A 13,573-nucleotide genomic window follows, 5' to 3' on the forward strand; every position below is an offset into this window, starting at 1 on the left:
TCCTGTTGGGATTGGAGCCCTTTCTCCAGTTTATTTGTGTCTCCTCCTGAAGGTGTTTGAGATCAGCACCCCTCAGTCGCTCGAGGAGGACTTTCTCCAAGTATAGTCTTTTTTCTACGTGCGCGGTCATGAGATTTCCCTCGCATCGGGTGCTCGTCTTATTGTAGGCATACTGTATGGCAGCAGTTGCAGAGCGTTTAAAAACAGCCCCTTTTAGATTAAGTTGCAATTCCACACCCACTTCCAGAGAATGTCCCATCTTTTCAGCTTCATCAGCTATGGATTCTTCTGGTTTTAATTCAGCACGTATACCTTATTTTGTTGCCTGCTGGGTGGCTGAAGGTTTTGCTAGTGCTTGTTTAGGTGGTTCAAATTTTGCAACCTTGTCTTTCAGATGAGCGATATTCCCAGCTCTCACTGTACCCTTGTCTTCATGGGTTTTTGAGGCTGTGGGATACTGCCGCTTAGTCAGGGTCAATACTTGTCCTTGTAGGACTGTAATCTCATCCGCGAGAGATCCCTGTTTTTTGAGTGCGTCTTGCAAGTCTCTTCTCAGGGAATTTATCTGCATGCTTTGCTTTCTCTGAGCTTGCCTCCACATTTTTATTGCATTGTGAAGCACTATGAACTTCTTTGCTTGGGCCACAGTTACTTGTTTCAGTTTCTGGACCTTCTTGTGCTCCCTTTTGTGTCGCGTCACCTGGGTTCTAAGCTTGGCTTTTAGCGTTGCTTTGGTGATGCTCAGGGTAGCCTTCAGTTTCTCATGCTGCTTTGCGGGGACATACTGGGTCATCAGACGTTCCTGCAGCACTTGAATTTCTTTAGCAGCCTGCAGCTTTTCTTCCTGCAGCGTTTGCTGCTTCTCCTCAGAATGCTGGAGGTGTGTACGCAGACCTTGCAGTTGGTTCTGCAGTCGGTGCTCTGCTTCAAACTTTTCCTTGACTTCTTCTGTCAACTGAAAATTTTCTTCTTTCAGTTTTAAGTTTTCTGTTTTTAATCTTGAATTTTCTCTTTTTTCAGTCTCTGTATTCTTCAGGGCTTCCTTGCAGTCCTCCTTCCATTTACGCACATCTGCTTTGAGAATGACAATCTCCTGGCGTGAGACTTCCTTCTCTAGTTTGAGGGTCTGAAGCTCCTTCTGAGAGACTTTGAGATCTGTACCAAGATTACCAATAATTTCTTTAGCAATGTCCATTTCCTCAGTGAGACTGTGTAGTTCCTTTCTGGAAACTTCCAGGTCTGTGCGGCAGCTGTTGGTCTCATGATGTGAGGCATCAAGTGCTCTGCGGAGTGTCTGAACCTCTTTCTGAGATACGTCCACTTCTATTCGGACACTGTTGACCTCCTGTTGTGAGGCATTCAGCTCTATACGAAGAGTGTGAACCTCTTGCTGGAAGAATGTCATCTGCTTCAGTGCCTCCTCATACTTCGCTTTAGCGTAGCCACCATTTTATCAGATTGGCTCTGCTTTTCATTTATGGCAGAAATAGTAGCCTTTGCAGTATCTAGCTCAGTCTTGAGATCGTCCAATTCTGTCCTGGCTAAAGAGTAAATTGTGAGCACATTTTTTTGTAGCCTCACGTTATTTTTCTGTAGCTCTGTGTTATCTGCTCTCTCAAATTTCAATTGTTCTCGAAGTAGATCACAGTCACGCCTGGCAATTTTCAGGGCGTCTTCAGGGCTGGTCAAAGGATCGTCACTCACTGGTTCCAGCTCCGCTTCCCTGGGATGACTGGTTGAGGGTTCCTCACTGTTGGCACCGGACAGACACTTCTTTGGGGTACACGACTCCTGCCTTGGGCCCTCTGGATATTCGGTTAACCGTGGGACGAATTCTCCATTTTCTCTAGGCTGCAGGGCAACTCGGTACCACTTTTCCTCCACAGGATCTGCGGACGTGTCTGTTCCTTCCACGGTAAGTGAAGAACTGCTTTTCTTTTTCCGCCTTTTTGATTTGGATGACACCGTCCCTTCAGGGATATTGGGGTCTCCAACTTCATTTGAAATTTTAGCAGCTTCATTATATACGCCAGGCTTTTCTTGCAGTTGCTTTAGCTGACAGAAATATTGGGTGATCTGCTGCTCCCGCTCTGTCTCCTGTTGATCATATTCGTCATCAAAGGGAGCGGTCTTTTCTGTTCTTGCCGAGTTCAGGCACCCACACCATTCTTGGGGTGTTTTGTGAGTGTGACTCGGTTCGTGTTCCCCATAAGAGATGTCTTCCTCTTTATTGGACTGGAAGTGCCACTCTTCTGTGGGGTAGGGTTCATTACAGGAACGCTGCATCTTGTCCTCCATTTTTAGGCTATCAGGTGTAATTTTCTTCCTGACCTCAGGAGGCACTATTGCAGCCGTTGCCACTGTATTTGCTAGAACCCCCAATTGTGGTAGTCCTACAGGTGGGCATATTTTGCTTGTAGAGGTCGTAGCTCTCACAGGCATCTCTGTAGAATTTTCTTTCTTGGATAAGTTTTACAATATCAGCAGTGCTGTGCATGCATTTTCTCTCATCAGGTATACAAGATGTGCAGATGCTAGGTAAAACTCTCATTAGGTATGCTGAATGTGTAGTTGCTAGGAAAAAACTTCTGTTTGCTTTACACCATTTATTTGCTAGGTGCAATCTCTCCGCTTTAGCAACAGAATTTGGTTTTCTGCCTGAGTTCAGTAATTTTCAGTCTCATCTTTGGGTATTATGGCATTCACGCTTCACACTTTGGATGTCTGTTTTTGCTCCCAAGATATATATAGGCAGACTTTTTTTACTTGCAGAAAAAAAAACATTCTTTGCAGTGGACTATGTCTTTCATTCCCGGCATGGTGACTCAACATTCAGCAATTGGTTTTGAAAAATCTTTTACACAGTTCAGAAATCACTTTTTCCCTTATAGGGCAATTTTACACTCAGCATTTGTTTGCTAAAAATTTCCCTGCTTCAGCACAGTCTTGTATCAATTTTCACACTTTTCTGCATATACTCCATTCACAGCTGGTAGCCCTATGCGGTGTGGCAACCTTTATTTGCAAAATCAATACCACTCGTGGGTCACCATCTGTATTCACTGCTTCAGCGAAACTTTTGAAAACAACAAACACCTATCCCTTTTTAAGGGCTGACTCACTTCTTGAACCCTGACTATGGCTGAAAGGCAAAACCCCTATTTCAATGACCATATTACACTTTGTGATAGGCAAATTAAGGTTTCAGTGGTGTGTATCTCTTTAATTCCGATCTCTGTTTTTTTTTTGTTTTTCTCTAAGTTTCTCAGATTGTTTGTAGGCAAAAAGCATTAAAAAAAATTCACATAAAAATCTCCGGTCCTTTTTAACTACAAAGACACCTCTTGTCCCACCTCGGACACCATATGTAGACGGACGTTCACAGAGGTACACAATTGGAGGCTTTTATAAGGTGAAATTATAATAGGCTTTATTGTGCCTTTTCCTTTTCATCAGGAAATCATCCAAACACAGGGGGGGGGAACAAAGCTTCTATTCACTTGGGAGTATCTCTAGTGAAAATACCATGCAATTAATTCACAACTCCCTAAGTCAAGCATGTCTCGCAGCCCCAAACATATATCATAAAATAAGCAGATATAAGCAGTCTCTTAATAGTGAAAGTCTTATCTGTTTCTTGCTGTAGAGTAAGCTTCTCTGCTCTCCTGGAACCGCACCCGTGCATGCACAGAAAATATCAGCATCCAGGTTTAGAAGTCTTATTTGATGTCTTGCAATAAGCTATGCTGGGCAGAGCTCAAAACTGGTCAGCTCCAGAGATGTGTGTTCTCTTGGTTAGTCTCTCCTGGGAGACTCAAGAACACTCCTCTGTCTCCAAAGGTCAGCTCTCATTCAGAGCTAAGGAGTCACTTCCTGTCTCAACAGACAGGCATTTGTAAGCAAACTAGTTCAGGCAGGTGGTGTTTATTAATTGACTACCAGCAGTTAACCACCACACTGCTAGATTAAAGGCACATTACTTGAACAGGGATTACTCCCCTGTTACAATCCCCATAGTCTATAATTGGTATGAGCATCTGCTGTGCGATGCGCTTTCTGACCAGCAGACTTAGGCTGAGGCCCCAGTACCTCCGCTGCACGCGCGCCCGTGAGACAGGCGGCGCGTGCAGCCGATTCCCCGGTCTCCAGGAAGAGAGACCGGGGGGGAGGGGGCGTGGCGGGGGAGTGACGGGGCGCGGCCATGACGTCACCCGGCAGGTTCGCCTTCATTGGCTGAACAGCCGGGGGGCGTGGCTTAGCGCTCCGTCGCGAGTCCTGCTCTCAATTCTATTGAGAGCCGGAGCAACTCTCGCCACAGCGCTGCGGCCCCCCCCTCGCAGGGGGCCCGGCGCCATTGAGGGGAGGGCTCTCGTCCAGGCAGCGTCCGCCACAGTGGGCGCTGCAGTAGCCAGCGGGGACCAGGCCTAAGGCATCGTTCCCAGTGATCAAAATGACATGCACGGCACGAACAAAGAGACAGCCCTCTATGGGCCAGCCACAGTCTGCGCCTGTTGGGGGGCATGCTCAAAGGACCCTCAAGATGTGGTTAGTGTGCAAATAGTAGCATCATGTTTATAAAACAGTTTACTAACATAACAAAACCATTTACAGGTATCCCAAAAATACTCCATCCAATGACTTTGGAAGTACAAAAATAATCTTCTCCAATATGTCAGTAAATTAGAGGTGTAATTGCTCCCACAAAATATTTTGGGGAAAAAAAAGGAATAGAAAAAATCACCAGTCCCCAAATCACTATTACAATTAATCAATGGTTTCTTTTTACTGCACAGCCATTTTTATTCGTCCCCTAAAAATTATGTAATAACGATTTAGTGATACAAAAACATCCATCGCTGCAGATCTATGGTTGTAAACAGTCAATAATTTCAGGCTCAAAAGATAGTTAAATTTCATATGTCAGAAGGGACTACAAAACACTAATGGCCAGAGGTAGTGAAGGGATTAACACGTCGGCTTCATTGACCATTTGTTTGTTTTTTGTTTTTTTTCTAATTATTTATCTTCTTATCCCAAGAATGCATTTGAGGTGTAATATATAAAAAGTACATATTAGTTTTGTGCTGAAATTCTTGGTGCCCACTTTCATCCTGATACTGAGTAATATGTAATACATTAAACTGGATTATCTCATATTAAAATGGATTGTAATGATCAGTGAAATCATAAATGTTTTTTTTTGTTTGCCTTCCTCTGGATCAACATACTGTAAATATAAATATAGGAAAAGTATCTGACGTCTACATTTAGCATAGGTTGAACTTGATGACATTCTCTGTCTTTTGTCAACCTCATTTACTACAGTATGTAACTATTCTGCTTGCTCAGCGGGTGATGTTGGAGCACACGTCCGCAGTTGAGGACACAACTATGTATGCTATTTCCTTACAAGACGAAATGTTGTCTCCAGGTAAACTAGCTCCATCCCCCTACAATGCTGCAAGCTGTATTCAACAGCAGTACAGCATTCATTTTGAAGATAAAGGCTTTCCTTTTATCTTTGTAATTTGATATGGAAAGCTTTGAAAGAGCACTTCATTCCTAGATCATTGAAGTTTAAGAGGATTCTATATTAGTATGATATATATATATATATATATTTATATATATATATTTTTACATATTTAGCAGATAACAACAAAACAAAGTAACTTTAGCAGATGGATTGAAGGTGTTGTGTAGTAATATGATGATCTCTAGGCGAGTGTGTGAAGACAAGGTAATGTCATGGAGACTGTACTAGGAGAACGTAAGGTGTGATGAGATATTGAGCATTACTGGGTAGACGTATGATTATAGAATGTCTTATAAAAACATATCCGAGATATGGATATGTTGAAATTTTAGGGCGAGAAGCTCACTTTAGAAGCTAATAGAGTCAAATAAATTATGCAATTTTTTTTTTAATAGAAAAGTGTCTGACATTTTGTCTTGTATGGGTTCCTGTTGGGAGAGATAAAGATGACTCATTACAATCATATCTACAGACCCATTTTATTGTATGTATTTTCCCCCAATCATTTCTACAAATGCAGTTTATTTTATGTGTTTTCCCCACAGACTTGGATTATCACATGTATTTATCTTCAACTTCTTTTCATTTGTTTTGGGAGTCCGTGTGGAAATCCAGTCACTGATGCTGTGAATGATATTGATAAACTGGTAAGAATCATTTTTCATCAAAACATATGCGTACTGTGGTAAAGCAATGTTACTATATATGGTTATTTGTTAAACAAAAACATGTTTCTCCTTTTTTACCATCACTTCAATCTCTCAAGGGAGGAGACGGCATATTTCCTCCTATACTAACAGCTATTTCAGAGAAAAAACTTCCATTTAAGAATGAGTATCAAAATCCACAGCAGATAATTGTCACTTTTTCAAACACCCCAACTTAAACTGCTCGGAGCAAACAAGCACATCAAAAGAAATGCAAATAGATGGCCAACTAACCAGCTCAAAATGCATTTAAAATACATGACATATTCAAGTTTCTTATTGTGATACAGAAAAAAACATTACAATGCAACCTGTTTATTTTTATATTTTCAACAAAAGACAGGTAACTGCCTGCCTAGGTGGGTGAGTGACTTGGTGGGTGAGTGATTGACTGGGTGGGTGGATGAGTGAGTGACTGGGTGGGTGAGTGAGTGACTGGGTGGGTGGGTGAGTGAATGACTAGATGGGTGAGTGAGTGACTGGGTGGGTGTGGGCTCTGCTGCCTGTTTTTCTTCCTCCATCTAGCCTCAGGACTTTGCTGACTATTTCAAGGAAACGGTGGAATCCATACGTCAGGACATCCCCTCTGCATCCTCCTCCCATTATACACCTCTTCCTAACTCTCCTTTCTTTCTTCCTTGACTCTTTTCCACTGTCACAGAGGATGTATCGTAACTGATCTTCACTGCTCACTCCACTGAAACAGTCCTCACTAAAATAAGAATGACCTACATGCTGCCAAAGACAAAGGTCAATACACTCTGCTCATATTACTCGACCTCTCTGCAGCATTTGATACTGTGGACCACCCTCTTCTCTTTCACATTCTCCATACTCTTGGTATCCGTAACAAAGCTCTATCCTGGATTTCCTGTTACCTCTCTCTCATCATACTTTTAGTGTCTCTTTTGCTAACAGCTCCTCCTCTATCGATCTCTCTCTAGGCATACCCAGGGCTCTGTCCTAGGAATTCAACTCTTTTTATTCTTTACACACTCGCTCTAGGTGACCTAATCACATCACTTGGGTTCAAATATCACCTCTATGCTGATGATACACAAATTTATTTTTCAACACCTGACCTTATACCTGCTGTACAGACCAAAGTTTCTGAATGTCTCTACGAATGTCTCTGATATATCATCCTTGATGGCCCTTTGCTGACTTAAACTTAGCATGGCAAAAACAGAGCTCCTCATATTTCTTCCCAAACCTCCTTCTACATTACTGTTGGAAGCACTATCATACCCCAGTAGCACAAGCACGCTACCTAGAGGTCACACTCAACTCCTCTCTCACATTCTTCCGTCACATTCAAAAGGTAGCAGAAACGTGCCGTTTTTTCCTCTGCAATATTACAAAGAAACACCAGTTCCTCTGTTGCATGACTGCCAGAACACCTTCCTACTGCCTCTGTTTGTTCTTCCTACTTAAAAATTAGATTGTGAGCTCTTCGGGACAGGGGCGCCTTTCCCTAAGTTCACTTTTATGTCTGAAGCAATTCTTCCTATTATTTGTTATTTGTTTTATTTATTTATATGATTGTCACGTGTATATGCTGTGAAGCGCTATGTACATTAGTGGCGCTATATAAATAAAGATATACATACATCTAATGATTGCCACCACATTCAATAACATTGTTCAATAAATCAGTAGAATCCCACATAACAAGTATTATATACATTATAGTAGAGATAGATTTTAAGTGATAGTGCAAAGAAGTAACACCCAGACAAGGAATGGCATCTTTACACTGAAAGGAAAGGCATGCATATTTGAATCTATAGGATATCTTCCTTGGCTATCAACTGTTAGTAATTTACAGATTTTATCTCTTGATACGAATTAATTCCTTTTACTGCTTAAGGTAAGTAATCTTGAGAGATTGTTTTGTACAAAGAGATATCAGTTTATCAGTATTAAGTGTACCAAAGTGTCGGCCAGCATTGTCCTAAAGGGATGTTCTAAACAGCTTATCCATGTAACTGGGTTTCTCCACAATACTCAATCACCTATTAAGAGCAATTTCCACTTTTTTGTATTGTATGAAAATTAGTCTGTTTCTTTTACTTTCGTTTGTTTAATTCTAGTGTTATCTGGTAATTATTGTTAAATCTCATTAGCCCTTTGTAGTTTAAACTTCTAGTAATCATATTGGTCATGCAGAAATGTAGATTCATTGTAGGCTGTGATATCTTTCAAGAGATCCGCATGTAGGATTCTTCACAGAAGAAATGATAGTGTGCACAGCTTGCAAGACCTTATAGGTTTCTTCTTCAAGTGTATTGTCGAATACTGTACTTTTGAAGTAGAACACTATTGTAAGTGTGGCCAGGTCTCCCTCTGGGCTTCCCCTTGGTTCCCCGCTTACCTCCATTAGAGTGGGGGAACAGTTGGCGCGTGCAGGGAGATGTCAGGATGGCGAGCGGGACCCCAGCGTGCGGGCGCACCTGACAGTGGAGTCCGCCATGTTGGATTGCGCACGCACGTGCAGACGACACGTTGCGCATGTGGAGGCTGGCCTGAGGTTGTGGTGGCCATTAAAGAGCTTATGCATGCGCAATACCCTCCAGGAGTGGCGGTCATTACATTCGGAGCGCCGCAGGGGAATTACAAGCCCCATAATGCACAGGGGCAGAGACCACACGGCGCTGCACAGCTAATAGAGCTGCACGGATTCCCTGCTGAGGAGAGTTGATACATTTGGCGTGTTAGAAGCCACACCAGTCAGAGCTGGGACACTGTAGGGTGAGGGTGTATGTGCAGGGTGTCTGTGGCCCCTACACTAGGCCAGAGATCCCCGATAGGCCCCGACTCCCTGTAAGATTGTGGCTGCTACAGGGACAGGCCCCTTAGATAGGAACACTGCCCAATTAGAATCTTTAGTGTCAAGGACACAGCAGAACGCTGTGCTGCAGTTGCGGCCTGTGGTCTGGGACCAGACCACCACCGCATATAGAGATTATCAAGGTGGGACCCTCCAGCTGGATACCACCCCACGTGGAGTTGGATGCCATTGCTGATGGAGACAGCGCTGGATCAGACAGTTCTATCATCAGCTTGTGGTACCGGGTGTTGGAGCACCTGGTAGGTATTACATCATCTACAAGTGCACCAACTATAACACTTATTGTGGGCAGCACTGTCACACACTTCCGGGTGGGTTGGCTACTGTGGACACCCGGTTGGGTAGGTGCCCCAGGCACCTTAGTACATTGGGGACACCGAGGTGCGGACTAGTGGTTGGACAGTGGAATGCGGTGTATGGGTAAAGCCGTGCGAGGCCTGAGTTATATGTCATATTGTGTTACCCTTTGCATGTCAGCAAACCTGTTATTATATACACTGTGTATACTTATTGCATTGGGTCCTCTGAAGGGGTTATCCGGCGCTGTCTGGCTCCCTCACAGGTGAAGGCGCTGTCACCGGATGATCCAGGTACACCTCAGGTTCCCAGCAGCAGAGGTTCCGGCCTCCTGTGAGCCGAGGGTAAAGCACAACATACACTCAGTGGCCGCCACATCTTCCATAGGGTGGGGGAAATAGCGCTACATAAGCTCTGTACATTGTAATTTAATATATGAAGAACCCTAAGAATGTGCCCATTATTTGTTTAATTATGCTGCCATAATTAGCCAAAGAAAACAAAATGGAAAGAGTCTGGATGAAAAATCACCTTCCATAGTTTAAACTGTTTTAATTACAAAAGGGTCTAGGTCCAAATTGGGAAAATACTCAAATATTTATTTGCTGTGGAGGCCTTAAAAGTAAAAAAATATATATATATTAAAATAATTTACTTCTGATTAATTTACAATTTGTGTAAATCAACTATATTTACACAAAGAACATGATGCTGCCATTACTTCACTTTGCTCCTCAGAGGGCCTGTCCCTTTAAAAACTTGTTTTGATAATTATCAGCTGGCTAATAACGATATCATAGCTAACTAAGTGATAAATTCAATATACTTTGAATTGGCCATTTTTGCCCTGAATAGCTTCTTTGGACTATATTGTTAGTATGTGTTGGTTTTCTCTGACACGCTGTTTTAATTAATTAATCAAAATACCTTGCTCAGCTGGTTGCTGTGATGTATTTTAATACCCATAGGGGCTTATTCTAGTAGTTCTGAAGTTGTCATTGCCAAACCGCATGGTTTGGCATGTTTAGAAATAGCGTAATGAAATGTGAGGAACAATAAAAACCTATCCTCTATTAGAAACCACTTCTTCTAAACCACGTCTTGTGACACCCCGGATGGTTTAACAGCCAAACCACACAGGTTGTACATGCGTTAGAAGTGTAATGACCTGAGGTGGTGCTAACTTCATCCCCACTATGATTTAGGGGTTTTATTCTCAGCTAAATGCATATTTCAGGCTCTGGATGTAACTCACCAATCTCTCCACTCTTTAGATGATGTTAAAGGAGCAATTCATGTAATATCTTACATGAGTGTTTTTTTTAAATTAAATAAATAAATCAGTTCCGTAATATTAGATGTAGCCCCCTTTTCCCCATGTCTGAGGGAACAACGCGCAATGCCATTACCTGTGGCTCACAGAAGGCCTGAACCTCGGCAGCTGGGAGCATGGGGGGAGCTCTTGTTCTCCTTGGTGCAGCGCCTCCATCTCAGAGGGATCCCAGCGCAGCGGGATAACCTCTTTCAGGACCACTTACAGTGAAATTATACACACACCAGTATATAACAATTGGTTTACTAACAATAGAATAACGATATAACGGTACCATACATTATAACACAGAGAGTCAGTCCCACCCACGTGTAGGGAGTAGCGCTACCCCTGTGGACCGTTGGTGCACTTTACCTCCCTGGGCACTCTTGTACACAGGTACCGCGAGCAAAAAGGATCCGTCTGATCCCACGACGTCTGCTTAATCCTCTCTCCCTGGTCCGCATAGGCATCCGCCTCTTGAGGGCGCTCCAACTGCAGGGTGTCCCTTAATGTCTATCGTTGCCTGTGGTCTGTTCCCAAACCACAGGCTGCAGCTCACCGCGTGATCTTTTCACTGGTGCTACACCTGAGACTATAAGGCTAAATGGTAGTGACCCTATAGCAGCCACAATCTAGAAGGGGACTTAGGACTTAGCTGAGACCTAAGGGACAAACCTAATCCTTGTCCAGGGGAGCACTGCTCCCTGGACACTACCTCGATGGTTCTCGCCTCTCTGCGCATGCGCATGTATGGATTTGCGCATGCGCGAACTAAAAGAAGGCAGCCCCCGCTTGCCAGGTACGCCGTGGAGCTCCGCCGCTCCCATACACCGCAGCCATCCCCCTCCCCAGCACCGGAGATATGAAGGGACACGTCTACATAGATAATACTTACTACTTTTTTTTAAAATTCAACTGTTAATGCCATTTTTATTTAGTTTTAATATCCTTTGATTTCTTTAGCATGTTTTAGATCACTTCTCCAGCAGTGCAAGATCTTTATAACACTTTCCTTTTTGTGATAATGTGTTGCCAATATTTCCAGCAGTTTGAGCTGCAAACTGTAACAGTAGATAGTGTTACCTTAGTATTATAAGAATACATTCTAGCTGCTGAGTTAAACTGACTGAAGGATTGATTTGAAATTGAAGACAGCCATTTAGTAAACCCTAGAAAGCAGGAGTTTGCTGATTTGATTTACAGGAGAATTAATTGATCAGCAATTTAGGTAATTTGTTTTTAATAAACGTGTCACGATATGCTCACCACAAACAAGGCATGACCGCGGGGGCGTGGTGGGGATGGATATAAACAGCACCCACATCCGCGTGGGCGTGTCTGGAGTGCAGGTTGGTCAAAGTAGCCGGGTCTGGGTTGGAGAGGTACGGATCGTTGCAGGTACTATTAGCCGGGGTCCGGGTTGGAGATGAGAATAGTCGTTGTACGGATGCCGAGGTCAGGGTTGGAGAGGTGCGGATTGTCGTAGATAGCCGGGGTCAGGAGTACAGAAGGGCGGAGTCCAAAACAAGCCGGGTCAATAAAAATAGCTGCGATCAAGAGGACAAGACTGCAAGGCTAGGAAGCAATGAACACAACGGAACATTGAATTATCCTCAGCCAATTTGCCAGTGGGGCAGCTGAGCATAAGTAAGAGAGAGCAACCAATGAGAAACCTGCAGCGTGGAGGTGCGTCAGCAGCGAGGGATGTGGTTGGTGAATCCGGAGCAGGTATCGGGTGGGATGATGATTCCTGACAAGGTCTGAGGTGGCGGGACCCGTGCGGGCCGAAAGCGTGCTACGTGCCACGAACGTGCACTGCGTGCGCGTCCCCGACATCGGCGTGTGGACGCAAGCCGGAAGAAGAGGCATAAAGTCTGGAGCGGGGTGCGCACGCATGCGTGCCTTCCGTGAAGTGGTCCCTGAAGGAGCGGCATCCCCAGCAGCGGCGGGAGTGGGGAAGGCGGGAGCCGCGGAGGTGAGCGGGGAGCGCGCTGAGGGCAGCGTGACTCCCTGATCTTTACAAAAGGTAATCAAAGGCTGCATATGTTAAAACAAACATTGTTTTTATTTAAACTGCTTGGATTGCCTCTTTAAAAATGTGAGGCAGTGTAGGAAGGTTGGAGCACAACTGAATACAGGAAAGGAAAAACAATCTGCGAGAGAGTGTGTGTCCCATAAAAAAGTTTAATGGATCAAACCATATACATACAGTGAGCCCACGGGCCCCCACCAACGCGTTTCGAGCAACGCTCTTTATCAAGGTGCCTTGCTGTCACCCTTGGAAGACCGGATGCACCTACCAGAGGAGGTATACCATGAAGACCATGAAGATGTGAGTAATACTACTCTTACACCTTTTACTGCTCCACAGCGATATATCTGACTGGACACTAGCTAGTGGGAGTTGTTACTTACATTAGTGGAACTCCATCCAGGCCATCGTGTCATAGTGGAAGTAGGTGTCATATCCAATAGGATTTTTTGGTCTTATTCTCCTGGTACCCCTAGGATTTTTACAGATGGAATTATTCTGTTAAAGGACTTTATTGTCGTTTTGATCCATGTTTTTGAGCACCATACAGCATTTTTTACGTTTCTTTAAAAATGTGCACGTTTTTCAAAGCGGTTTGCGTAACTGAGCTACAAGAATAGAAGTAGTGGGAAAAAATTGCAAGTTGGAGGTTTTTTTTGACAAACCGATTGGATTGTTAGAACAAGAGTAAAACCGCTTCTAAAAAAGCTTCTTGGACATACAATAAGGGTCTACAGATTAGTAAGCATGCCAATCGCTTCTATAGTTCAATTTAGAAGCAATTTGTCACACTTCGGTTCTATGAGAATAGGCCCCTACTGCTATGGCCCGCTGT

At 43.7% G+C, this 13,573-nt stretch overlaps 1 protein-coding gene across 1 annotated transcript in view; it reads left to right on the top strand.

Annotated features, from left to right (window-relative positions):
* KITLG (KIT ligand) overlaps window positions 1–13,573 on the top strand; it is a 98,813-nt gene that overhangs the window by 21,762 nt on the left and 63,478 nt on the right. The window contains exon 2 of the mRNA XM_075600463.1: window positions 6,082–6,183. Within this exon, the coding sequence (XP_075456578.1) occupies window positions 6,082–6,183 (102 nt within the window). The remainder of the gene's footprint in view (window positions 1–6,081; window positions 6,184–13,573) is intronic.

The sequence above is a fragment of the Ascaphus truei genome, chromosome 5 (genome assembly GCF_040206685.1).
Source record: "Ascaphus truei isolate aAscTru1 chromosome 5, aAscTru1.hap1, whole genome shotgun sequence".
NCBI classification, from domain to species: Eukaryota; Metazoa; Chordata; class Amphibia; order Anura; family Ascaphidae; genus Ascaphus; species Ascaphus truei.